This window comes from Physeter macrocephalus, chromosome 18 (genome assembly GCF_002837175.3).
Source record: "Physeter macrocephalus isolate SW-GA chromosome 18, ASM283717v5, whole genome shotgun sequence".
In the NCBI taxonomy this organism is placed as follows: Eukaryota; Metazoa; Chordata; class Mammalia; order Artiodactyla; family Physeteridae; genus Physeter; species Physeter macrocephalus.
The window spans coordinates 68671951-68698504 of NC_041231.1; the positions used below are offsets into that span (position 1 = coordinate 68671951).

General features: G+C 53.8%; 2 protein-coding genes and 1 pseudogene across 6 annotated transcripts in view; all 3 read left to right on the forward strand.

The window, feature by feature from the left end:
- SYNGAP1 (synaptic Ras GTPase activating protein 1) overlaps nucleotides 1-16006 on the forward strand; it is a 30626-nt gene extending 14620 nt beyond the window's left edge. The window contains exons 6-19 of one of the 2 annotated variants that reach the window (XM_055079840.1): nucleotides 207-360; nucleotides 586-684; nucleotides 2074-2700; nucleotides 2831-2975; nucleotides 3191-3335; nucleotides 4880-5116; nucleotides 5247-5448; nucleotides 5660-5838; nucleotides 6495-6536; nucleotides 7374-8448; nucleotides 8851-9024; nucleotides 10146-10357; nucleotides 11490-11580; nucleotides 15285-16006. In XM_055079840.1, coding sequence (XP_054935815.1) covers nucleotides 207-360; nucleotides 586-684; nucleotides 2074-2700; nucleotides 2831-2975; nucleotides 3191-3335; nucleotides 4880-5116; nucleotides 5247-5448; nucleotides 5660-5838; nucleotides 6495-6536; nucleotides 7374-8448; nucleotides 8851-9024; nucleotides 10146-10357; nucleotides 11490-11580; nucleotides 15285-15431 — 3529 coding nt within the window. In that variant the 3' untranslated portion in view covers nucleotides 15432-16006. Of the gene's footprint in view, nucleotides 1-206; nucleotides 361-585; nucleotides 685-2073; nucleotides 2701-2830; nucleotides 2976-3190; nucleotides 3336-4879; nucleotides 5117-5246; nucleotides 5449-5659; nucleotides 5839-6494; nucleotides 6537-7373; nucleotides 8449-8850; nucleotides 9025-10145; nucleotides 10358-11489; nucleotides 12437-15284 lie in introns of those variants that run through there. The other variant, XM_055079841.1, reaches the window with a different exon arrangement.
- Nucleotides 16007-16409: 403 nt separating this feature from the next.
- LOC112064302 (GTP-binding nuclear protein Ran-like) lies at nucleotides 16410-18330 on the forward strand (annotated as a pseudogene).
- Nucleotides 18331-19023: 693 nt separating this feature from the next.
- ZBTB9 (zinc finger and BTB domain containing 9) overlaps nucleotides 19024-26554 on the forward strand; it is a 46344-nt gene continuing 38813 nt past the window's right edge. For 3 of the 4 annotated variants that reach the window (XM_028478642.2, XM_055079444.1, XM_055079445.1), the window contains exons 1-2: nucleotides 19024-19259; nucleotides 19440-22210. In XM_028478642.2, the coding sequence (XP_028334443.1) occupies nucleotides 19521-20936 (1416 nt within the window). In that variant the 5' untranslated portion in view covers nucleotides 19024-19259; nucleotides 19440-19520 and the 3' untranslated portion in view covers nucleotides 20937-22210. The remainder of the gene's footprint in view (nucleotides 19260-19439; nucleotides 22211-26554) is intronic. The other variant, XM_007128846.4, reaches the window with a different exon arrangement.

The window sequence follows — 26554 nt, forward strand, 5'->3', positions numbered from 1 at the left end:
AGGGTTCTCATTTCTCTCACATCCTTCATGTCCTTTCCCGGGGACAGGCTGGGTTTCTTTCTGTCTGTGTCTGTGTCCATGTGGGAAGTGGGTTTAGGAGCCCCTTTCCCCAGGTCTCCATCCTAGAGCCAAGTTGACGATGCAGGCCTCTGGGTGTGTAAGCAGAGTGGGGCCCTGATTCTCCCTCCTGGACCCCCGCCTGCCAGGGCCCGGCTGATGCAGAGCTTTAAGGAGTCGCACTCTCACGAGTCCTTGCTGAGTCCTAGCAGCGCGGCCGAGGCCTTGGAGCTTAACCTGGATGAAGATTCCATTATCAAGCCAGTGCACAGCTCCATCCTGGGTCAGGAGTTCTGTTTTGAGGTACTGGGTGTAGGAGGCTGGGGAGGGCCAAAGGGCAGGGGTCACGGAGGGGGAGGGCAGAGAGTCCTGGAGAAAGCGGCAGAGGTGGGGACGTCAAGGAAACAGAAGCCTCTGGGGCTGAGAGAAAGGAGGATAGGCCGGGGAGGAAGAGAGGGTGGTGGACTCTCAGTTCTTGGGAGTCATCACCCCTCTAGAGCCCCAACTGACCTCCACACTCCTCTCTAGGTAACAACATCATCAGGAACAAAATGTTTTGCTTGTCGTTCTGCGGCCGAAAGGGACAAATGGATCGAGAATCTACAGCGGGCGGTAAAACCCAACAAGGTATTGGGAGTACAGGGTACACAGCATGGGCAAGGCAAAGGTCAAGCGGCAGGGGAAACTGGGGGCGTAGGGGAGAAGGGGACCGAGGAGGAGGTTACCCCCATTTTCCTCTGAGTCCCCGATTTCTTTTTCCTTTCTTTCTACCTTATGATGTTTCCCTACCATAGAAATCATAGACTTATGGAACTGATGGGGCTCTGGAAGTCCTCTGGTGCATCTTCCCTGCAAGCAGGGATGTCCCACTAATACCCTGACAGGTGGGCACCCGGCCCCCGCTTGCAGTGTTTCTGCAGGACACATAGATTTGTCAGGTAGATGAGTCTTTAGACCTTGGTTTCCTCTCTGTATGACTGGTAGGAATGGGGTTGAACTACATAATCTCTAAGGTCCCTTTGGCTCAAAAATTCTATGAGTTTGTGTTCTTCCCAGGAAAAATGCTCCCAGTTCCGTGAGCTGTTCTCTGTTTCCCAGTTTCCAGTGAGCTCACAGTCCTCGTGGCCTCCTCTGTGGGAACCCTTGTTTGTCAATGTCCTTCTGAAAAACTAGACCCAAGATGCTGGATGTGATCTGCCCCATGCAGAGTACAAACACCAGGCTCTTTTCACACTGCAGCATCACCTGAGCCTCACTGGTCAATTGTCATCCTCCAGGCCCTTTTCATGCTAACTATATAGTCTCACCTGCTGCATTTATGCATTTTTTTTGCAATTACCTTCCGATTGTCTTTGAAGAACTCCTCAGTTCTCCTGTTCAAATTCCACCTTAATATTTTGGGTTTATTATTCTAGCTTTTAAAATCTTTTCTCAGTACGAATTCTGTCGTCTGATGTATGAGCTCCCTCTGCATCAGTTTCCTGTGGCTGCTGTAACAAATTACCACTCTCTGGACTGCTTAACACAACAGAAATTTATTCTCTGACAGTTCAGGAGATCAGAAGTCAAAAATCAAGGTGTCAGCAGGGCCTTGCTCCCTCAGAAGCTCTAGGAAGAATCCTCCCTTATCCCTTCATAACTTCTGGTGGTTGCTGGCAGTCTCTGGCATCCCTTGACTTCTTGCTGCATCTGTGCACGTTCTGCCTCCTTCTTCATGTGGTCATGTCCCCTCCATGTGTCTCTGGTCTCCAAATCTCCCTCTCCATATAGACCCCAGTCATTGGATTTAGGGTCCACCCTCGTCCAGTACGACCACGTCTTAAGTGACTATAGTTACTTAATGTGACTATAAGATATGAATTCTGTGGTGACACGGTTTAATCCCGCACACGCCTTCTCAGCCCTTTGATTGCTGGTGTCGGAGACTGTCTGGCTTTTTCACCGTCTCTCCTCTTTTGGTGTCTCTGTCTCTCTGTCCCTTCCCCTTCATCTGCCGCGCCCGCCCTACCCTGCCAGGACAACAGCCGCCGGGTGGACAACGTGTTGAAGCTGTGGATCATAGAGGCGCGGGAACTGCCCCCCAAGAAGCGGTACTATTGTGAGCTCTGCCTGGATGATATGCTGTATGCACGCACCACCTCCAAGCCCCGCTCAGCCTCGGGGGACACCGTCTTCTGGGGCGAGCACTTCGAGTTCAACAATCTGCCAGCCGTCCGGGCCCTGCGGCTGCATCTGTACCGTGACTCAGACAAAAAGCGCAAGAAGGACAAGGCGGGCTATGTCGGCCTGGTGACTGTGCCTGTGGCCACCCTGGCTGGGCGCCACTTCACAGAGCAGTGGTACCCCGTGACCCTGCCGACAGGCAGTGGGGGCTCAGGGGGTATGGGGGGCTCGGGAGGGGGAGGGGGCTCAGGGGGTGGCTCAGGGGGCAAGGGCAAAGGAGGTTGCCCGGCTGTGCGGCTGAAAGCGCGTTACCAGACAATGAGCATCCTGCCCATGGAGCTGTATAAGGAGTTTGCAGAGTACGTCACCAACCATTATCGGATGCTGTGTGCGGTGTTGGAGCCCGCCCTGAATGTCAAGGGCAAGGAGGAGGTCGCCAGCGCACTGGTTCACATCCTGCAGAGTACGGGCAAGGCCAAGGTGAGTACTGGGCCCTCAGGACAAGGTGACCTGGGAGTGCGCACTCGTGGGGATAGTAAGGGTAGGGCACATCTGTCTTCATCAGCTTGGGTTGGACAGAGGCTGACCCTTGGCTTTTCCTGGCCCCCAGGACTTCCTTTCAGACATGGCCATGTCCGAGGTGGACCGGTTCATGGAACGGGAGCACCTCATATTCCGCGAGAACACGCTCGCCACTAAAGCCATAGAAGAGTACATGAGACTGATTGGTCAGAAATACCTCAAGGATGCCATCGGTATGGCCCACCCACAGGTGTTCTTCCCAAACCTGCCAGATGCCCACCCCAGCCCTAAATGTAGCTACTCCAGACCTCAAGTCCACCCTGCCTCAGCTTGATGCTTCTGGGCTCAGAGTCCCCTCCAACCTGATTCCGAGATTACCCAAACCCTGGCAGCCCGTCCCTGCCCTTCGAAAGTGTGACCACCCTCCGCTGTGCCCCCACCTCCGCAGGGGAATTCATCCGTGCTCTGTATGAATCTGAGGAGAACTGTGAGGTAGACCCCATCAAGTGCACGGCGTCCAGTCTGGCAGAGCACCAGGCCAACCTGCGGATGTGCTGTGAGTTGGCCCTGTGCAAAGTGGTCAACTCCCATTGGTGAGACTGGGAACCCTAGGTTGGGGGGCCAGGGTTGGGGGAGTCGTGTGTTCATCTGTTCATCCATCTGTCCATCTTCAAAGAGGACTGAGAACCAGTTATGGGCAAAGCATTGTGCTTGGTGCTGTAGAGCAGACAGAGAGCCATGAGGCTTGGCCCCTGCCCTCAGAGGACCTGCACCAGAATGAGTAGGGACAGATTAGATACGCAGAAAGCCACAGAACGGTACAGTATGTGTTAAGTTCCAAGTGAGGGTACCCCCTCCCCACGCCTCCGCAATGCAACATAAGGTCAGAGAAGGCAGATCTTTGATTGAGATAAGCAGGGAAGGCTTCGTGGAGGAGGTGCCCCCAGGGCTGCGCTTGGAAGACTGGGTCAGGTTCTGATACATAGATATGGTGGGCTGAGAAGACGTTTCGGGAGAAGGCTGTGGAACAGGCCCACACGTGAAGGTGAGAGGTCCTGGGACAGCAGGCAGAGGTAGTTTAGTGGAGCGTGTGGCTCACAGTGGAGAGTGATGGGAGACGTGTCTGGACAGGGCGAGGAGAGTTAGAATCTGAAGGCCTCCGCTGCCAGGTAAAGGAGTTGGAGCTCATTGGTAGGTCGTGGGATGCCAAGCAGTATCATGATTGAGGAGGTTAATTCTTAAGTGGAAGTGGGTGTGGCGGGTGGCTGGAGTAGGGAGAATGAAGTCCAGGCTAGTTGGGGACTGTTGTTAATGGGTCAGGCATCGAAATCATAGTCTGAGTCAGGATGGTAGCAGGAAAAGTAGAAAGGGGCTACTGTAAGGATCCTCTGCGGAAAGGATCAACAGGAGTCATTGGCTAATTGGAAACGAGGGGGCATGTCTGTGGGGAGCAAGGACGACTCCCAAGGCCATGAGGCTGGTGGTTGGGAGACCGGTGGCCTCACTGACAGAACTGGGGAGTCAGGAGGGGGAGCCCAGTGGAGGTTGGAGGTGTGGGGGGCGATACTGAGCTCCACTTCACACCAGTTAGAGTTTAAGGTGTCAATGGGACATTGAAGAGGAGGACCAGGGAGGTGGGGAGAGTGAGCTCTGAGCCATTCCAGGGACTGGGGATCATGCCTGGGACACCTCCATCCCCATTTCCCTGGAATCCAGAAGAGTTGGGGGGTCCGAGCTCCCTGTACCTCGAGTGACCCTCCATCTCTCTCCCATCTCTGTCTCTCCCTGGTGTCTTTCTTCTCCTCTCCTTGTCTCTCTCACACTTGCCCCTGTCTCTCTCCCGGCGTGTCCCTCTCCCCTCACCTCCTCTCCCCTCCATCCTCTCTCCCTACCCTGTCTGTCACCTCTGTCCCCTCTGCCATAGCCCTCTTCCTCCAGCAGCCTCCTGTCCTCCTCCTGTCCTCCTCCTGCGCTCCCTCCCTCCCTCCCTGTCGCTCTCACCTCTGTGAGGGTTCCACACCCTCACCTCCTTCCACCCCCCTCAGCATGTTCCGTGGAAGCTGAGGGTCTCTGGGGCTCAGTCCCGGTCTCTCTCTTTCTCTCTCTCTCTCTCTGTCTCCCCACCCTATCCCCTCAGCGTGTTTCCGAGGGAGCTGAAGGAGGTGTTTGCGTCTTGGCGGCTGCGCTGCGCAGAGAGGGGCCGGGAGGACATCGCAGACCGGCTGATCAGCGCCTCGCTCTTCCTGCGCTTCCTCTGCCCGGCCATCATGTCACCCAGTCTCTTTGGGCTCATGCAGGAGTACCCAGATGAGCAGACCTCACGAACCCTCACCCTCATCGCCAAGGTCATCCAGAACCTGGCCAACTTTTCCAAGTGAGGGAAGCCTCAGGCTGGGTGTCAGACGGGGCTGGAGTGGGCAGGAAGGGTCTCCTGAGTCCCTAGAGACAGGCATGGGTTGGAGGCCTTCTGGGTGTGACCTGTACCTTCTGGATGCTTTGGCCAGGTTTACCTCAAAGGAGGACTTTCTGGGCTTCATGAACGAGTTTCTGGAGCTGGAGTGGGGTTCCATGCAGCAGTTCCTGTACGAGATCTCCAACCTGGACACACTGACCAATAGCAGTAGCTTTGAGGGTTACATTGACCTGGGCCGAGAGCTCTCCACGCTGCACGCCCTGCTCTGGGAGGTGCTGCCCCAGCTCAGCAAGGTGAGCATAGGCCCCTTGGCCCGTCCTCAGGTCTCCAGAGGCTCCTGTGGCCTGGAGACCACCCCCTGTGCAGATTCTTCCCCCATCCTGTTCCCAGACAAGTCACTGCCACTTCCATTGCCACTTCCCCAGCTCAGACTCCTACCTGAACTCTCTGAGGCCCCCTTAAAGCTGGGCTGTTAGCCCCCGGGTAAGAGCCTCCCCATTCCAGGAAGCCCTCCTGAAGCTGGGCCCACTGCCCCGGCTCCTCAACGACATCAGCACAGCTCTGAGGAACCCCAACATCCAACGGCAGCCGAGCCGTCAGAGCGAGCGGCCCCGGCCTCAGCCTGTGGTGCTGCGGGGCCCTTCGGCCGAGATGCAGGGCTACGTGATGCGGGACCTCAACAGGTGAGCACCCAGGGCCCCAGGCCTGTGCCCTAGGCGCCCTTATGCTTCTGTCCTGGATACACTCGGCTGGGCCCCATGTGCTTTTCTCGAGGGCTTGAAAGAAAAGAAAGAGAAGCGTTTTCTCAGAGAAAACGGTAAGGAGACAGGTCCAGTCAGTAGTTAGCTGCAAGCCAGAGGGAGCAAGGAATGTAGAACCCCCACAAAACATGCTGAGATTCCGCCAGCTCCAACCTGGTGTAAGCCTAGGAGGTTCCTCTCCCTGCTCAGAGCTGGGGTTCAGCCGGTACACTTGGACCAGCCACCTGGTGTCAGAATATTCAGATAGCTCTGTATTAATTGGTAAAGCAGCACCATCCCCAGCCCCGCCACCAGGACCCCTCAGACCTTGCCCCGATTCAGCACTAGAGCAGTAGCCCCTGGACCCCAGCCTGCAGAGCCTCCCCACCACAGCCTCCAGGCTGGGAGGCACACAGAGCCACGGCTGCCACTCGTTGTTTTGATGACCATCCTGCTCCTCGTTCCTCTGCCCGCATCTCTCCCTCCATGATGCCATACCCATCCCACCATCCCCGCCTCTCCTTCCACACATCCCCAACTTCCACCTGCCTCTCTCCTTCTCTCTGTCTGTGCTCGTCCCTCTTCCCATCTCTCTCCAGCTCCATCGACCTTCAGTCCTTCATGGCTCGAGGCCTCAACAGGTGAGGGGCTCTCCCCTCCCCCGCCCTCTCCTCTCCTGTCTGCTCCCCCCCAACCCCGACTCCAGTGGCCATCACCTCCCTCCGCTCCTCTTCTCCTCCATGCGCCCTCATCTCCTCCACATCTGCCCAGACCTGCCCCTCATGCCTCCTCCTGCTGGCCCATCTCCCCTTCTCCAGGCCTCCCTCCCTTCCCGGAGGGGCCCTGTCCCATCCTATTTCCTTCGCATCCCCTCCCACCCCGCCAGCCTGCCTGCCCTCTCCCGAGCTGCAAACGTCAGCTCTCAGCCCTTCCCTGCGGCTCCCACTCTTCACCCCAGGCCTATGTTGGACCACAGAGGCTCTACTGCCAGTAGTCTGGGTCTTACCTCCCACTCGTGTGCCCGCTTCCCTTCCTGCAGCTCTATGGACATGGCTCGCCTCCCCTCCCCAACCAAGGAAAAGCCCCCCCCACCGCCGCCTGGTGGGGGGAAAGACCTGTTCTATGCCCCCCAACGCCGACTCCAGTGGCCATCACCTCCCTCCGCTCCTCTTCTCCTCCATGCGCCCTCATCTCCTCCACATCTGCCCAGACCTGCCCCTCATGCCTCCTCCTGCTGGCCCATCTCCCCTTCTCCAGGCCTCCCTCCCTTCCCGGAGGGGCCCTGTCCCATCCTATTTCCTTCGCATCCCCTCCCACCCCGCCAGCCTGCCTGCCCTCTCCCGAGCTGCAAACGTCAGCTCTCAGCCCTTCCCTGCGGCTCCCACTCTTCACCCCAGGCCTATGTTGGACCACAGAGGCTCTACTGCCAGTAGTCTGGGTCTTACCTCCCACTCGTGTGCCCGCTTCCCTTCCTGCAGCTCTATGGACATGGCTCGCCTCCCCTCCCCAACCAAGGAAAAGCCCCCCCCACCGCCGCCTGGTGGGGGGAAAGACCTGTTCTATGTCAGCCGCCCACCCCTGGCCCGGTCCTCACCCGCATACTGCACGAGCAGCTCGGACATCACAGAACCGGAGCAGAAGATGCTGAGTGTCAACAAGAGCGTCTCCATGCTGGACCTGCAGGGTGACGGGCCCGGTGGCCGCCTCAACAGCAGCAGTGTGTCCAACCTGGCAGCCGTCGGGGACCTGCTGCACTCGAGCCAGGCCTCCCTGACTGCGGCCTTGGGGCTGCGGCCTGCGCCTGCTGGCCGCCTCTCCCAGGGGAGCGGCTCATCCATCACAGCGGCCGGCATGCGTCTCAGCCAGATGGGCGTCACCACGGACGGTGTCCCTGCCCAGCAACTGCGCATACCCCTCTCCTTCCAGAATCCTCTCTTCCACATGGCTGCTGATGGGCCAGGCCCCCCAGGGGGCCACGGAGGGGGCGGAGGCCACGGTCCACCCTCCTCCCATCACCACCATCACCACCATCACCACCACCGTGGTGGAGAGCCCCCAGGGGACACCTTCGCCCCATTCCATGGCTATAGCAAGAGCGAGGACCTCTCCTCAGGGGTCCCCAAGCCCCCCGCTGCTTCCATCCTCCACAGCCACAGCTACAGTGATGAGTTTGGACCCTCTGGCACTGACTTCACCCGTCGGCAGCTCTCACTCCAGGACAACCTGCAGCATATGCTGTCTCCTCCCCAGATCACCATTGGTCCCCAGAGGCCCATTCCCCCAGGGCCTGGAGGTGGGAGCGGCGGTGGGGGCAGCGGCGGGGGTGGCGGGGGCCAGCCGCCTCCGTTACAGAGGGGCAAGTCTCAGCAGTTGACAGTCAGCGCTGCCCAGAAACCCCGGCCGTCCAGCGGGAACCTGTTGCAGTCGCCGGAGCCAAGTTATGGCCCTGCCCGTCCGCGGCAACAGAGCCTCAGCAAAGAGGGCAGCATTGGGGGCAGCGGGGGCAGCGGCGGTGGAGGGGGTGGGGGGCTCAAGCCCTCCATCACCAAGCAGGTAGGTGGGGGTGGGAGGAAGGCCGGAGGGGTGAAGAGCAGGGAGGGAAGAAGGAAACGGGTTGGGGGGCTGGTAGAACAGAGTCTGTGGTTTGAAGTTATAATTTTCTCACTTCCTTTCATTCATTAAACAAATGTTCATAGAGGGCTTGCTTTGCGCCACGTGCTGTTCTAGGCACTGTGCACTTGGCAGTGAACGACAGAAAAAACTCCCTGCCCTCGTGGGGCTCCTGAGGGGAGATATGATGAATAACTAATTTAGCATTCACGAGGTGATGGGTGCTAGCGCAGGGGACAGGAAGGGGACTCTCGTCCCTGGGCAGTGCTCCCTCCCTCTAAAAGCACTTCCCCTCCTCCTCCCACCTTCCCTCTCTCCTTCTGCCCCCACCTCACCCTGCCCCAGCATTCTCAGACGCCATCCACGCTGAACCCCACGATGCCAGCCTCCGAGCGGACGGTGGCCTGGGTCTCCAACATGCCTCATCTGTCAGCTGACATCGAGAGTGCCCACATCGAGCGGGAAGAGTACAAGCTCAAGGAATACTCGAAGTCCATGGACGAGAGCCGGCTGGATAGGGTACGCAGGGCCCTCCCTGCCCCAAGCCCCGTCTTACCCTTTACCCACAGGGCAGGCTTCTAGTCCCTTCCAAGGGCAACATCTGTGGCCAGGTAGTTACGATAAAAAAAAGGACAAAGACCCGATGTCTTCTCCTGAGAAGCCCTTAGTCTGTCAGGGGAGGCCAGATACAGTCCATTGAAAAACCCATTTTAACTCTGTTATTTTGGGTTACACACATCATAGACTGTCTGAGGGAAAGCATGCTGTATATTAGGCTGCCTGCGTGTTCTTCCCCGGGGAGAACATGTTGAAGTCCTGGCTCCTGTGACTTCTCAGGAAAGGGGAAGTTACTTCACCAGCAGTGGGAGCTGTACTTGGGCGAGGGGCAGAGTGGTCGTACCAGGACCCATGCACGGCTAACCCAGTCACTGTCCCCTGGGCATCGGTGACAGAGGGTTGGTGGTCGGGGGAGGGTGGTGTGTATTGGCCCACGTGTGGAAAGACTTTCCAGACTCTCAGCTGGTGGTGGTCCCGAGCAAAAGTCAGCAGGAGCTCTGGCCTTCACACACTTAGCAGAAGGTTCCTTGGGAGCCGTTGCTGCGAGGACCCTGAAGAAGAGGGTAGCTGCAGGGTTAGATTATATATACAGAATACGTGACTGCAACTTGGGGGAGCAGAGAGGCTTTTGGGGAGAAGTGGTCTCTGAGCGAAGGAAAATGTTGGGATTGATGTAGATGGACTTGAGCTAAGAGAATATCTTCAGGTCTTATAATAAATTATTTCCAGCACCATTTAACAAGCTGAGGCCAAAATGCATTCCACGTGTGTCCGTGAGTCTGTCCAGGCTCCTGTGTGGGTCCTCCCGTGTCCAGATGCACATGTGAGGGCATGTGTGTACCTCTAGGGTGGGGGAGTCCACCATTTTGCTCCATCTTGAGGGAGCCTCAGCCCCAGGGAAGGGCCTTATTAAAGGCCAGTTGTGTGTGTGTGTATGACCAACAGGCAGAGAAGGGCTGGAGGAGGCTGGTGGGGTGTCCCTCACCACACAGCGGCTATGCTTGGCAGGCAGGGGTAGAGGCTGGGTGGTGGGGTCAGGCACAGCCCCCCTCACAGTGCGGGGTCGTGTGCCCGGCGGGCAGGTGAAGGAGTATGAGGAGGAGATCCACTCGCTGAAGGAGCGGCTGCACATGTCCAACCGGAAGCTGGAAGAGTATGAGCGGAGGCTGCTGTCCCAGGAAGAACAGACCAGCAAAATCCTGATGCAATATCAGGCCCGGCTGGAACAGAGCGAGAAGAGGCTAAGGCAGCAGCAGGCAGAGAAGGACTCACAGATCAAGAGCATCATTGGCAGGTGAGGGGCGGCCCGGGGAGGAGTGGCAAGGGAGAGCCTGAGGCTGAAGAGGGCCAGCGAGCTTCCCCCAGCCCCCAACCACCATCCCCCAGCCCCCAACGCAGGACACCAGGAGGAAAGCCCACCACCCTCCTCCCAGGGATGCCACCCACTCCGTCATCACCAGATGGAGAGAAACCTCCCGCTTAGTGCATTAAATGTCCCTTTACTAAACCCTGATCTTTCTCCTAGTAGAGTAACTTCTGAAGCCCTTGGAAAATGTACCTCTTACTGTCCAACCATCTTTCTGTGTCTGGACCTGGCCTAGCCTGGGACTCCCCACTGGTTATTCTCAACTCAGCCTGTGATGTTCACCCCAAATCTAAGCAGGGGTCCCTTGGCCATAGTAGCCCCTGACCATCCCATCCTGGGCCCACCCTCCTCTGCAGCCGTGGAAAGGTATTCCATCAGAAAGTAAATGACGCTTGTTTTAGCCTGTGCTCTGTCAAGCCCTGGGCTCCAAAGAGGTGTCTCAACAAGGGGATCAGTTAGCTTGAGAACTGGGTAGGACCCACACTCCAACCAGAGCCAGCTCCATTTCCACCCATTCTAAATGTATTTTTGAGTAAGATTAATTAGAAGAAAAAAGTTTGACTGGAAACCTTTTTGAAAACCGCTGCTTTGATATCCTTTATGAGAAGTCACCATGAGAATCTTCACAGAAGGCAGGGAGAGTCCGGGAATGATGATTGTAGAGACCCCTCTTGGGCGAGGGGTGTCTAGGGGCTGCCCTGGAGATGGCCTAGTTTAGGTGAGGTGGGGTGAGGGATGGAGAAGCCAGGTCTTCAGCCACAGGGTCTGAGGGACGGCACGGTCCTGAGTGGCAGCGCAGAGGGCCAGGGTGCCTGGTGGTAGGTAGGGGGTCTCTCAGGCACAGAAACCCGTCCTTAGCAGGGAGATGCGAGCGTCCCTGAAAGGAAGGTGAATGACAGGGCGTCTTTTGGAGTCAGAACAATGGAGGGATTCTGAGCGCGGGGGAGAAGGATGCCCAAGGCTTTTCCAGAGGGCTGTGGGGTTCCCCGGGATCGTGAGCTCCCCAGGCAGGCTCCGCGCCCGTGCCCGCCACTAACCCCACTGAAGCCCGTCCCTTCAGGCTGATGCTGGTGGAGGAGGAGCTGCGCCGGGAGCACCCCGCCATGGCTGAGCCACTGCCCGAACCCAAGAAGAGGCTGCTCGACGCTCAGGTGGAAATTACAATGTCATTTATCTTCTCCGTGTCCCATCCCCATCCATCCCACTGTCCTTCGTGCAGTCACTGCACCAGCCACCCCAGCCCCATCGCCATCCGTCTCTCCCATTGTTCTCCGTTTGTCCACTGGCTGCTCCCGGCAGCCCCCAAGTGACCCCATTTTCATCCCATCGTCTGTGCCTTTGTCACTCCCAGCAGTGTCAGCCCCCCTCCCCTGCCGTGCCTCCCCACCCTGCCTTTCCCACTTCTGTTTGCATTTCAGGACCTCCTACCAGAGCCTCAGACCCCACCAAGTTCCTGGACCCCTGCCCCTGCTGGGCCCGCCCCTGTGTGAGTCAGGGAGTTTGGCCTCCTCTGAGCTCCTCTCGGGACAGGAGGGCCAGAGGCTGCAGTTTGCTAGAACAGAGCCCAGGGCAGTAGGAGTGCTAGTGTCCCCAGGCTCCGGCTGGTGCCCTGGGGACTTGGGGTACTCGTCACCACTGTTCTCTGGGCCCCCCAATCCCCATCACTCCTTGACAGCCGCCGCTGGGACTCCTCTTCCCAACTCCTCAGATCCTGAAAGCCCCCTGCCCTGTAAGCTCTCCCTTCCTTCCCTCAGTGTTGAAGCCTTAGCTGCCTTCTTTGGCCTGCCTCTCCCTGTGGTCCTCACTCCTGACTGACCTCTCCAGCTCCTGGCTGCTCTCCCTCTCTCTCACCAGCCAACCTTTAGGACCTCCCTCCTGCCCCCTTAACCCCTTGTTCTCCCCCAATTCTGCTCACTTCCCACCCATGCTCCTCTTTCCTCTGCTCTGACCTCCAGGCTTCCCCCGCAGCACCACCAAGGCTCCTGACCCCATGACCCCACTCTCTCCCCCTGCAGCTCCTCATCAGGTAATTCTCCTGGTTCCGCTTTGACCACGGGCGGAGGACACAGGGGGAGGTGACTCCGGACCACTGCAGGTTGGTCGTGAAGCCCACTCCCCTCTGACTCTCCAGAGCCTCTCCCCTGCTCACTGCTGCCCCCCACACCCGAGGACCCTCTACAGACCCGACCCTCCGGACACCTCCTGCACAGACCTGTCTCCCCAGGCATTGTCCCAAGAGCACTTCCTGCCGCCTCCCAGAACTGTTCAGCGACACCTGACCAGTACCAAGCACCTTACCCTAGATGGCCCACACATGCCCCAGATCACACTCCCCTTCCTACACACCTCCCCGCGGCCTCCTCCTGACTCTCAGTCTTCCTCCTCTACCTCTCCAGTGTATGTCTGTCACCCCCCATTTCACCAAAGCGTCCTTGGGGGTTGGGATGTTGGGGTCAGGGTTTGTTAAAGGGGTGGTGGTGATGCTGGGTTGGGGGCCCCTGGCTAAAGGGGCTGTGCTGGCTGCAGCAGGTAGGCTGGGGTTTCCTCTTCCTTCTCCCACACTTTGGTTCTGTAGAGAGCCCTCCTTCCTCCCAGCCCTCACCTGTTTCTCTCTCTTCCTCCTTCCTTACATCTGTGAGGTAGAAGGCATCTGGGGTTCCTATTCAGCCCCATTGGGTGGGAATTAAGAGTGGGTAATTAATTGAGACTTTGGGGTGCCGGGAAAGCATGCTGTTCAGATGTCGGGACAGTAAGGGTGAGTGGAGCAAGGAGAAGGAGCGAGAAAGGAACCTTGACAGATGTTAGGATGTGGACTGGTGCATGTGGCATTGGGAGTTGGAAGTGGGGGGAGGTGTCCTCCTACATAAGATCGTGGGCTCTGTAGCCATGTTGATTCCAGGCAGAGATGCCAGAACCAGCAGATTAAATAACCTCTCGTCAGTGCTCACAGCCCTGGGCTGCTAATGCCACTCACTCCCCCTCTCCCGCCACCCAGTGGCCTTGCCAGACACAGAATCCTACCTGAAAAGCCAGTAAATGGGAACCAGTCAGCCACTGACATCACTTCTGAGATGCTTTATTTTCTGCGGAATTGATCTGCAGTGGGCAGTGTCTCCTCACACTGTAATTTTAACTCTCTGCCTGCCCGGCCTCTCTGTCAAAGTAGTTGGTGAGTTAAAAACAGATGCTGCAAGGCACCAGGGGACCTCACCATTTAAAGGACTCCTGTGGTGAATTCTTTTGTATAATGAATAATGGCACCCTAATTTATCTCCTTTCTAAATTTGGGTCCATGGGGGTGTTGGGGGCATGCCTGTGTGCCGTTGCCAGCAGACAAGCAGGGGAAGGGAATCTGAGGTTTCCTTCCCCTGCTCTCCTGCCACACTCAGGATACCCTACCAGACAGGATTTCCTCTCTCGCTGGCTGTGGGAAGTGTGGGAGAGGCAAGCTGAGAGGGTGGCTTTGCTTAAATCTTGGGTTTGGGTGACCTTCTGAGAGATGAGGAGCGGTGACCTGGGAGCCTCTGCTTGGAGTGTTTTTATATCTTTTAGAGATTCTGTCAGACACAGCTAGGTTGCCAGGATTCAATGCCCTATGGTCCAGGAAATAATTTGGACACTTTCTCTAAACCCCTTTCAGGTATTGGTCCCTCTGCAACTCAGCCATTAACGTAAAAATTAATTATGTGCCTGTATTTTTAAAAGCTTAAGCAGGCAACCCAAAGTGTAGAACACATGCGTTTCTTCTCTCCCAGCAGAGGAACAGAAGCCAGAGCTGAGGGGAGGAGCCAGGAGTTGGTCCAGGAGGGGTAGGAAGGGGAAGAATAGGACCAGGGGTGGGAGTAGGGTTTGGTACCCCTCACCCTCTAACTGGGAGCCCAGGGTGAGGGAATGAAAGGAGCGTGGGGGTGGAAAAGAACGAAGCCTTTCTGTTTCCTGGGGATGCAGCGCTTGGGGCATGCTGCGTCTCTGCAGAAGCTCCTTGTCCTTTCCTTCCTGCCGTTATTGTGAGCGAGAGGTGGCCCCTCCCACAGTGTTTTCTCCTTCCCACATCACTTGCCTGAATCCCCTTCCTTTCCCCCCAGTACAGTTAAACCTCTCTAATTTGGGATGTTATATTTGAGAAGCTGGCCACTCTGAATAAGTGACAAAACTGAATGACAGTGTCTTTAATGAAATGCATGTCTTTATACTATATACAGTAAGTAGAACTCAATGAATGAGGCTTTCCCACTCGAGGCCCTCAGGGAGCATGTGTTAATGAGTAGATAGGATTGAAAAGTCTGTTTTCTGGTATAGGTTAAATATTCCCTCCCACAGACACGTTTCCACTATTAATTTTGCTTAGCACACCCTTTCTTCACAGATAAAGGAAAACTCAAGCCCAGTTTTTGTTCAAATTATGGAAAAAAGTCTCAAATCCATGGGGGTTTGGATTAATGAGGTTTTGCTTTACTGCTTCCCCTTGTTCCCTCTACACAAAGTTCCCACCTCTGATTGGGGGTGGCCTGGGAGAAGGGGGCCACTGGGCAGGGGAAGATGCAAGGGTTAGGCTGGGGGTGAGATAGGAAACTTACTTCTTGTGAACTGGGTTCCTGATGTGACTCCCTGGGTTGAAGGCCCCTGTTAGGAGTCAGGGGTGAGATTCTCTTCTCCCTGATCCCAGAAGATGTAACTTCTCCTACAGGTGAGAAACAAAGGAGGAGGATGCGGGTGGGGGTGTCCTGGGGTAAGGGGGTGGGACGTGGTTTGTGGAGTGGGCCAGCTCTGGGGGAGGCCACTGCTAGGGGGCTGGCACCCAGGCCCCCGCGAAGCGTCTCAATAAGTCCGCGCTCTCCTCTTTGGTGTCTTGCAGGAGAGGCAGCTTCCCCCCTTGGGTCCAACAAACCCGCGTGTGACGCTGGCCCCACCTTGGAACGGCCTGGCCCCCCCAGCCCCACCTCCCCCACCCCGGCTGCAGATCACCGAGAACGGCGAGTTCCGAAACACCGCAGACCACTAGCCCACCCTGCATCACAGACCTCCTTCTCCCTCCCTGTGCACCCCACCTTGGAACGGCACCAACCACCAGGACTGGACGTCGCCGAGGGACAGCGGGATTGCCTCCCTGAATGCCTCGCTGGGGGGCACCAGTCCCCCACCCCCACTGCACCATTTCCAGGAGGGAGAGCGGGGACCCTCAGCTGCTCCCTTTTCCTTCCTGTTGGGGTGCTTCCCCCTGTAACCCCCAGGAACCCTTGCCCCAGGACACCACCTACCCCACACAGACCCCTTTACTCCGGGGTGCTATCCCCATCCTCTGCCTCATCGTTCCCCTGAGCACTGGGGGACAGACCCTCACCCCACCGTGGGGGTGCGGCACCTCCAAACTTTCAACTTCAGGGTGATTTTTTAGCAGTAACCAGAGCTGACAATCTAACTCCCCTCCACCGCCCCATTTTGGCCTCCCCTGTCCCCCTTGTTATGGGGAGGGGACCCCAGGTGAGGGGGCCCTATTACCCCTTGATTTCTCAGGAGCGTCTGGGGGGGCTCAGCACGCACAAACTCCTTCTCCTCCTACCACTCTTAAATTTACTCCCTCCCCACCCAGAACCCAGATGGGGTGGAGGGGCCACCGGGGCAGGGAGGGGGCGGCAAGGGGGGAATGGGAGTTGTCTCCCCTTCTTCCCATACCTGATCTGCTCTTGGCTGGTCCCAGAGCGGGGTGAGGGGGCTTGTGCCCCCCCCTCCCCCAGTGTGTTGGGTGGGGCGGAATTGAGGTTTGGGGGAGGGGTTAGGGTTTAGGAGCCGGTGTATGTTGGGGAGGACAGACTAGTTTATCTGCCCTACCCTGACACACACAGCCCCGCTGCCCCTCCCCTCTCTTTTCTTGGTCTCTACTCCCAGGGGGAGGGGGGAACTTACTCTAGGAAAAGCCATGTCTCTCTCCCCCAGGGTGGGGGGACCTGTGTTGGAGGAGGGGTGTTGGGGGCCCCCTTCCATGACTCTGTCCCCCGGGGGAGGTAGGACAGGGCTGGGCTTCCCTCTCATCCTCCCCCCCTCCCCAATCTCCCTCCACCTTCCTCCCTCCCGCCAGGTCCACAATTTTTCGGTGTTTCTCTGTACATAGCTCTCTGGCGGGATAGGGGAGGTAGGATGGATGGGGTTTGGTGTGGGTAGGTCACAGGAGGGGAAAAGCCCCTCCTTGGCACCCCCTCTTCCCTGACTGCTGTCCCCTACCCAGCCTTGCCCCCTCATCCCTTCTTGCGTTTGGTATTGAGACTCTTCCCAGACTCCACCCTTCTTTCTTTTGTATGGACAGTTCCCCTTCAGTCCCATTCCACTACACACATACACCCAGCCGGGGCCAAATTTATACTTATATAAAAGTTGTAAATATGTGAAATTTTATCCCTGTGCCCTTTCCTTGCTTTCCCAACCTCAGACCCTACCCCTGGACTCCCTTTCCTCTTCTCTTCTTTGGCTGTTGTAATTATCTGGGGTTTGTACTGTACATATCCAGGGTGTGTGTGTGGGGGCTGGGGGCAACCCCTCTGTACAGAGCTTCCTGGCCCCCTCCCCCCCACGCTTCCCTCCCCCGGCCACCATCTTCAGGGTAGGGAGATGTTCTTCCTACCTGTTTTATTTTGTTTTCACGTTCTTCCTCCCCACCCTACCCCACTCCCAGCCTACTCTATCCCCAGCCACTGTCCCTTTTTCTCCACTCCCAGCCCCATTTCCTTTTTTTCTGGAGTGTGTGGTGAAACAGAAAAATCATGTTTAATAAACGGAGATTGTTCTTTTATCGCTGTGCTTACTTTCCTAGGCTGGGACCTCCAGGAGGACCAGCAGGGTGACGAGCTGCTTTTTGAGAGGAAGCTGACAGTCTAGGAGAAACTGTATATCCTTGTGTGGTGCCGTAGTCTTCACCCTAGAATATCGCTGTCCCGACCAGCGAGGAGATTTATTGTTTTAGAGTAGGGGTTTTGCACTGGCCAAATTTACTCCATCTGTCTCTCCCCTCACCACTGCACCACTTAACCCAAAGGAGTAAAGAGGTCAAGGAACAGCAGCATTAAATAAATAAAACATTAAAAAAAAAAAAAAGAACAGCAGCATTCTCTGATAAAAGATTCCAAGTATACATCTACGTGTACCTTAAAAATAATTACCTAACTGGTAAAACTACATTTGTGAAACATCATCTGACTGGTGAATTTGAGAAGTATGTAGCTACCTTGGGTGTTGAGGTCCATCCCCTTGTGTTCCATACCAACAGAGGACCTATTAAGTTCAATGTATGGGATACAGCTGGTCAGGAGAAACTTGGTGGACTGATGGCTATTATATCCAAGCTCTGTGCCATTATAATGTTTGATGTAATATCGAGAGTTACAAGAACGTGCGTAACTGGCATAGAGATCTGGTACGAGTGTGTGAGAACATCCCCATCGTGTTGTGTGGCAACAAAGTGGTTATTAAGGACAGAAAGGTTAAGGCAAAGTCAACTGTCTTCCACCGAAAGAAGAATCTTCAGTACTATGATATTTCTGCCAAAATTAACTACAACTTTGAAAAGCCCTGCCTCTGGCTTGCTAGGAAACTGATCGGAGACCCTAACTTGGAGTTCGTTGCCATGCCTGCTCTCGCTCCACCAGAGGTGGTCATGGATCCAGCGTTGGCAGCGCAGTACGAGCACGATCTAGAGGTTGCTCAGACAACTGCCCTCCCGGATGAACATGATGACCTGTGAGAAAGTGAAGCTGGAGCCCAGAGTCAGAAGTCTAGTTTTATAGGCAACTGTCCTGTGATGTCGGTGGTGCAGGGTGTTTGCCACTTTATTATATAGCTAAGCAGAACATGTGCTTAATCTTTGGGATGCTGAAGGAGATGAATGGGCTTCGGAGTGAATGTGGCAGTTAAAAAAAAAACAAAAACCTTCATTTTTTTGGACCTGCATACTTGTGTTTTGGAACACAGTTGTTTCCTCCTTGAGTTTCAAATATAAGACTGCTACAGTCACATCACAATATTCAGTGGTGGAATCCTGTTTGTTACTGTCATTCCCATTCCTTTTCGTTTAGAATCAGAATAAAGTTGTATTCAAATATCTAAAAAAAAGTTACCTAGAAATGAAGTTTATTTAATTGCTAGTTAGAGGAAAAATAAAAATTAGTTTAAATGCTCCCATGTGAAATGGAGGAAAGAACATGGTGCCTCAGCGATGTGGGGACCATCCCCAGGGCCACCACTTGCCAGCCTCGGTTTCCCCCGAGGAAACGGGATGGAAACACCTACCTCGCTGGTGGCGGAGCCCGAGGGATACAAGGTGATGCGGTCAATATGTAGCCCATACGGTAAATGCCCGCTTAATCTCGCCCTCTCAGCAACTACCAGAGGCGGGGGCTAAGTTTAATCACCGGAGTGCAAGCCCACCCTTTCTGCCCGGCTGGGGCCAGCGGCTTCTCGCCAGCACCGCCTTCTCACCCGCGCAACCAATCAACATGAGGCTTGTAGGCCGGCGTCCCCCGATTGGCTGCCTCCCTGGCACCGCCCAGCGCCCCGGCGTCCGCGTCCGGCGGGGAGGCGGAGGCTTCCGGCCGGGGCGGTACGGTTGCTGCAGAGGCGCCTTGGACGCCGGGCAGCGTGTGTACTCTCGGGGGCGTGGCGGCGGGAAGAGCCGGGCGGCAGGCGCTGGCGATCTCCGGGTGGCCGCGCCTCCCCTGGAGCCGGACTCTGCGGGCACGTGAGTGGGAGCGGAGCGGCGGGGAGAAGCCGACCCGGCCGGCGAGGTCCGGCTCGCGGCTGAAGGACCTCTTCGTCTCCACAGGCCCTGGAAGTTCAAGCCTCGGTTGGTGTTTTGTTGTGGTTTGTTTTCGTTTTCTCGGCGGGGGAGTGCGTGGGACTGATCTGCCCGAACCGCCGCCGACTGAAAAGTTTCCACACGTTGGGGGGCAGGGGAGGCGGGCGTTTGAGGAGACACGGTTCCCCTTATCCAGAGCTTCTGTGACCCCGTCCCTTTCCTTCACAGCCCTCTTCCCGCGCGGGCTCTACCCCGCCCCTCACCTCCTGTACTCGACCCCTCTGGGGTTTCTCTCTTACCCAGGAGGCCATGGATACCTCGACGCCTTTGCCTCCCGTAGCCCCTTCCCCGGCCTGCAACCCAGCCCCACGGACGATCCAGATCGAGTTCCCTCAGCATAGCTCGTTACTCCTGGAGGCCCTGAACCGCCACAGGCTGGAGGGAAAGTTCTGTGACGTGTCCCTCCTGGTGCAGGGCCGCGAACTTAGGGCCCACAAAGCGGTATTGGCTGCCGCCTCTCCTTACTTCCACGACAAACTTCTTCTGGGGGATGCACCACGTCTCACCCTGCCCAGCGTCATCGAAGCCGACGCCTTCGAGGGGCTGCTCCAGCTCATTTATTCCGGGCACCTCCGTCTGCCACTGGATGCTCTCCCTGCCCACCTCCTTGTGGCCAGTGGTCTCCAGATGTGGCAAGTGGTAGATCAGTGCTCAGAGATCCTTAGAGAACTAGAAAACTCAGGTGGTGGGATTTCAACTCGGGGAGCGACCCCTTTCCACACACTTCTTTCCACCACATCCTCCCCAGGAGGCTGGTGCATCCGCTCTTCCCCTTTCCAGACTGTGGCGCAGTTCTCCGCTTCTACCCAGAGCCCCGTTGGAGGGGAGGGGAGTGAATTGGGAGATATGTTACAGCTTCAAGTTGAAGAAGAGGAGGAGGAGGAGGAGGAGGAGGAGGAGGAAGAAGATGAGGAGGACCAAGGGTCAACAGCACCCTCTCAGACTCCTCAGCCTCAGAGAGGGTCAGGGGGTTTTCCCCGCCCTCCATCCCAGGCCCTGCCCACATCCACTACTCCTTGCAGGCTTCCAGAGGGTGAGAGTGCTCCACCTGAGCCTCCTGCTCCTCATACTGTACCGCCTCCCAAAACCTTCTACATTAAGCAGGAACCCTTTGAGCCCAAGGAGGAGATATCAGGAGGCGGAACTCAGTCTGGAGGAACAAAGGAGGAAACCAAAGTGTTTCCAGGAGGGGACACTGAAGAGAATGGAGAGCTAGGGTTCTTATTGCCCTCAGGAGCAGGGCCAACATCTGGAGGAGGTGGTCCATCCTGGAAACCAGTGGATCTTCATGGGAATGAAATCTTGTCAGGGGGTGGGGGACCTGGGGGAGCAGGGCAAGCTGTGCATGGGCCTGTGAAGCTAGGCGGGGCACCTCCTGCAGATGGAAAACGCTTTGGTTGTTTGTGTGGGAAGCGGTTTGCAGTGAAGCCAAAGCGTGACCGGCACATCATGCTGACCTTCAGCCTTCGGCCCTTTGGCTGTGGCATCTGCAACAAGCGCTTCAAGCTGAAGCACCATCTAACAGAGCATATGAAGACCCACGCTGGAGCCCTGCATGCCTGTCCTCACTGTGGCCGCCGGTTCCGAGTCCATGCCTGTTTCCTTCGCCACCGGGATGTGTGCAAGGGCCAGGGCTGGGCCACTGCTCACTGGACTTACAAGTGACTACTGAGGCCATACACTAACTTACAGGACAGGGGAGCCACTGCTGCTGTTGGATACTTACCCCTCACTACCATGGCACCCCAATCCTGTATCTTGTTAATTATGCCAAGAGGATAGCTATATTATGGACCTCTTGTTTTTGGGTGTGGGCTTCAACCTGACCGATTTGGAAACTCTGATTTCTCATCTCACTTCAGGTTTTAGCTAACTACCCTACAGGAAAGTGGTTTACAGGCCATACGTAAATCGATCAGTTGCGCATAATAGATATTCTTTTCATACAGGAAACTGGAATTCAGATTAGAAGTTTATTTGATGAGAGAGGAGTTAGCAAGAAAAATTATGATAAATATTTCATTCAGTCTCTGTGAGTAGTTAAGGGAGCTGGTCTCCATCTAGAGATATGTTTGATTCAGAGTTCTAGTAATCCGGAGACTAAACTCTGAGCTTTACTCTCCCTCATCATTGCTGAAATTATGTGAGTAGAGGTCTTCTTATATACTTTTGTTAAAATTTTCCAGAAACCCTTCAGATTATAAATTGCTTTCTCACTAGTAGGTAATTTTGCAACACCTTTTTTTTTTTGTATGTTGTAGTTGAGCACTTTAACAGATTGAGCATTCCATGTGTCACTTAGACCCCTCTTTAATAGAGGATCTTAGTTCCCGGACCAGGGGTCTAACCTATGCCCCTTGCAGTGGAAGTGCGGAGTCTTAACCACTGGACTGCCCGGGAAGTCCCTCTTGTCTACCTTTGACCACCACTGATCATCCATATTGATCACACTGACTGGAATGTGACCAGTGAATTCAGGAGATGGCCACTGACCTAAGATACTCTCAGGGTAGCACCACCGCTCTGAAGAAGTGGCTGTGGTCAGAGCGACTCAGGGCTGAGACGGCACATGCTGAAAACTAGAGAAATAACTGCACAGTGGGACCACACCCCCTCCCTTTCCATCCCTACCCACACTTGACAGCCCCTTGGTCGACACATAGAAGGATAGATGTTGGAATGGGGAAATTGTCATAAGTTTCTTAATTTCTTCAAATAAACTTTGCCGTGAAAGCTAAGCTGACAGTGGACTGAATTGAGTCATTTATATGGGAGAGACGATGTGAGAACAGAGTTGCAAAGACTTGGACATATTCCTTATGCGGCTGGGTTATGTTGATGGGGGAAGAATCGGATAGTCTCACACTGCTGCAGAGAACACTGTCCTGGATGTCAGTGGGCCAGATTCTCAGCCCTGACCTGCCCCCGAATAACTTCTGGTAAGTTGCCTTATTTTTCAGAGTCCGAACTGTTTTGTTTATTTTTTTATTTTTAAATTTTTTTTTGGTGGGGTGGTATGTACCTCCTAACTGGTTCTCTGTCTTCTTTTTTTTAAGGGGTTGTTCACATGATCTTTACCTATAATATTCCCTGACTTCATGTATTATGTTTATTGTTTGGTTTGTTCTACATTTATTGCAAAGCACTGTACTAGACCCTGACTTATACTCTACCCTCAGAGAGTTCACAGCTACTACCAAAGCTAGACATAATGACAATGTGGTATGGTAAGTCCATGATGGGAGACAGTACAAGCTACTGTAGTGGCACAAAGGAAGCTGAGTAAAGACCTATGATGGGTCACCAGAGGTTTCACAAAGAACTCCATTGCCAGAGTGTGGCAGTGGGTGTGGGTGGCTGAATTGATGTGGAAGTGGTGTACATGAGTTGAAGTCACAACTATAGAGCCAGGAGTGACAGCCTTTGCCAAAGCACGTTCCTCAAAAGTTAATAGGTATGGAACCTAAAGGGGCTAAAAAATATGACTTTATGGCTGAGAAGGTGAGTTGTAGCTGGGATCTGTCAGCCTTTCTAAAGAGCCTTGCCATGATACCATCCCCACTGGAAGGACTGTGACCACATTGGATAAGGGGTCAGGGATGGAGGCTGCCAACCTTGGATCTACTACCATCCCACCCACCTGTCATTCTTTTGGCACATGTTCTGTAGCTGACTATATCTGTTGGCCAGGATCCTTGGGTTGCAAGCAGTGGAAACTGGCTCTGACTAACCTCATCAACACAGGAATCTGAAGGATGTGGGGTGGCTCCTGGAATGGAAGGAAGGGCTAAAAGACCAGCCTTTGGAAGGACAAGAGCTGGGTCAGCTCCAGGGGTTCAGGGAACAGAACTGGGGAATTTTTCCGGTCATATGTTTTGGGATGATGACCCAGTCAATCTTATTTCTGCTGTCACTCATCTCAAGATAAAATTTCCCAGGAGAGAACTCTGGGCCTCAGGGCCATCCTCTGACCAGAGCACCTTGATCATATGTTCCATTGAGGTGACGACAAATCCTGGAATCCTCAAGGGAAATTGAAGTTCTGGGACAGAAGAGTAGGGAATGGGTGCTGGCCAGCCCTCAAGAACAGAGGCCCACCCATACAATCTCCATATGTTGTCCATCTTGGGATCCGTAAAGCCTCAGGTATACCTGGCCCTTAATAGGTGTCCAAACTTAGGGCAGAATTGCTTCCTCCCTCTCCTTAATCCCCATAGCACTTTACTACTTCTGTGAAGCCAATTAAGACACCATGTTAGAAGTTGGGGTTTTCTTTCCAATTTATTAGGATTATAGGGAAATTGAGTTCCATTATGAAAGATTTTGGTTTAAACAAACGTGCACCTCTCTGCTTCTGTCCTTTCCTCCTTATAGTGGAAGAGATGTCCCTTCTACTGTCCAAGGCTAGACCCCTTCCCAGAGCCTTTGCTCTTTTAATTATCCTTTCTGTCCTATATCTTCACTCTCTGTCTTTGTAGTTTCTCATTAGCATTTATTATGTTCATAGGGTTGTGAGAATTAATACATGTAAAATGCTTAGAACAGTGCCTTGCACTCAGTAAACTCAATAAATGTCAACTGTTATGAGTGAGAACAGTAGTTCCCCACACCTTTACAGGGATCGGTTCTCTCAGGGAAGGGTCACATACATAAAGGGAAAATATTTTCAACTAAAAGGGAAATGAAGCATACAGCACTCAGTAAGGATTAGATGTTATTGTTTTAATTATTACCTTTCTCATAAATGCTAGAGTTTTTCAGGGCCCTTTCCCCCATCTTCTAACTTGATACACTCCTGGGTGATTTTTATCCACTCTTCTGAGTTAAAGCATGCATTTATTTATTTACTTACTTACTTACGGCTGTGTTGGGTCTTTGTTGCTGTGCACAGGCTTTCTCTAGTTGCGGCGAGCGGGGGCTACTCTTCGTTGCGGTAAGCAGGCTTCTTATTGTGCTGGCTTCTCTTTGTTGCGGAGCACAGGCTCTAGGCACGCGGGCTGCAGTAGTTGTGGCATGCAGGCTCAGTAGTTGTGGCTTGTGGGCTCTAGAGCGCAGGCTCAGTAGTTGTGGTGCACAGTCTTAGTTGCTCCGTGGCATGTGGGATCTTCCCGCACCAGGGCTTGAACCCGTGTCCCCTGCATTGGCAGGCGGATTCTTAACCACTGCACCACCAGGGAAGTCCCCTGAGTTAAAGCATTTAAATACTGATGACCCTTAGTTTTTTATCCCAGTTTTCCTGACCCCCAGACCCACTTAGATTTCTTCCCTCTTTCCTGCCTTCCTTCAGCAATAAATGTCTGCCGTGTACCAGGCACTGATGAAAAAAGCAGAAGGTATCACAGGGGATTGGGCCCTGGGTTGTCACTTTAAGAGACAGATGTTTAAACCAGTTATGTAGGTATTTCATAGATATATCAAAAGGGAAAGGAAATAAAACAGGCAATAAGGTGGAGAGTAACAGAAAAGGAAGGCATACTGTACACATTTATCTAGTATCCAAAGGAAAAGAAAGACCCAGACATGCAAAACAGGGCAAGGAAAGTGGTTCTAGTAAAGTGTTCAGCAGATGTAAAGGCCGGAAGAGAAAGGGAGGTATATTTGATGAGACCAGTGGACCTGGAGAGGAATGAGATGTTGTCTTAGTCCATTCTGGCATCTGTAACAGAATACCACAGACCAGGTGGCTTATAAACAATGGAAGTTTATTTCTCACAGTTCTGGAGGCTGGGAAGTCCAAGATCAAGCACCAGAAGATTCAGTGTCATGAAGACCTGCTGCCTGGCTCATAGACAGTCATCTTGCTGTGTCTTCACATAGTGCAAAGAGAAAGGGAGCTCTCTGGAGTCTCTTTTATAAGGGCACTAATCCCATTCATGAGGTCTTCACCTTCCTGACCTGATCACCCCAAAGCCCCACCTCCTAGTAACATCACATTGGGGATTAGGATTTTAACATAATTTTGAGGGACATAAACATTCAGTTCATTGCAGATGTGATTGAAGAGGTGGGCTGGGCTATATAGAGCCTTGCACATTGTGATGAGGAATGCAGATTTTATTCTAACTGCAATGAGAAGACTATAAAGAGTTTAAAGTAGGGGAGTAATGATCTTTTCACATTTTAAAGAGATTCCTATAGCTATAGAGCGAATATTGGATCATTAGAGGGCAAGATTCTTGGAAGAAAAAAAAAGGGGGAGTGCCAAGAGTGGGAGCAGGGAAACAAATTAGACTATTTCATTAGTGCAGACAAGAGGTGAGTAAATGCAGCAGTTATGGAGAGAAGGAGATGGATTAAAACTGTTATTATATTTTGAGGTAGGACCGACAGAACGTTTTAACAGATTAATATAGAGATTGTGGGAAAGTAAAAAATCAGGGATGACTTCTAGAGTTTTGGCTTGAGCAGTTGAATTGGAGGCCATTTAATGAGTGGGAGACAGGAATAGAACTTGGGAGTGGATCAAGGGCAGACACATGTATTGACCAGGGTTCTTCTAGACCAGGGGTTGGCAAACTTATTCTATAAAGGATAAGATAGTAAATATTAGGCTTTGCATGCTAAGAAGCAAAATCAAGGATATTATATAGGTACATAGAAATTAAGGAAAACAAATTTCCATGATTCCTTTGAATTTATTGACAAAATTCAAATTATAATAATTGAGCACAGATTTTTGTAGTACAGGTCTGCTGCTTAATTGGGGTTCAAACTTAGTGTTTCCTATCATTAAAATCAATTGCAGGGCTTCCCTGGTGGCGCAGTGGTTGCGCGTCCACCTGCCGATGCAGGGGAACCGGGTTCGCGCCCCGGTCTGGGAGGATCCCACATGCCGCGGAGCGGCTGGGCCCGTGAGCCATGGCCGCTGGGCCTGCGCGTCCGGAGCCTGTGCTCCGCAACGGGAGAGGCCACAACAGAGGGAGGCCCGCATACCACACACACACACACACAAATCAATTGCAAATGTTCATCTGTTAGTGCTGATCTATAATAAAATTTTATGTATTTCATCTTTGAAAATGTCTTCACACAGATAGTACTGCCAAATACTGGTATCAGTCCCAAGAGCATATGATTTTAACTGAGCACATTCATCACTTGAAAGGCATTTATAGGATTCTGTAATTTATATTCTCTTCATACTTGCCTCTTATCACATCATTACATTGTAGATCAAGCACATCCAATTGAAGGCTAGGTAGAAGTGCCACAATTGCACAGTTAAATGAAATATAGAAATTTCCTTTGCACTTGCACTGAGGTCTGAAAAACATTGCTGGAAC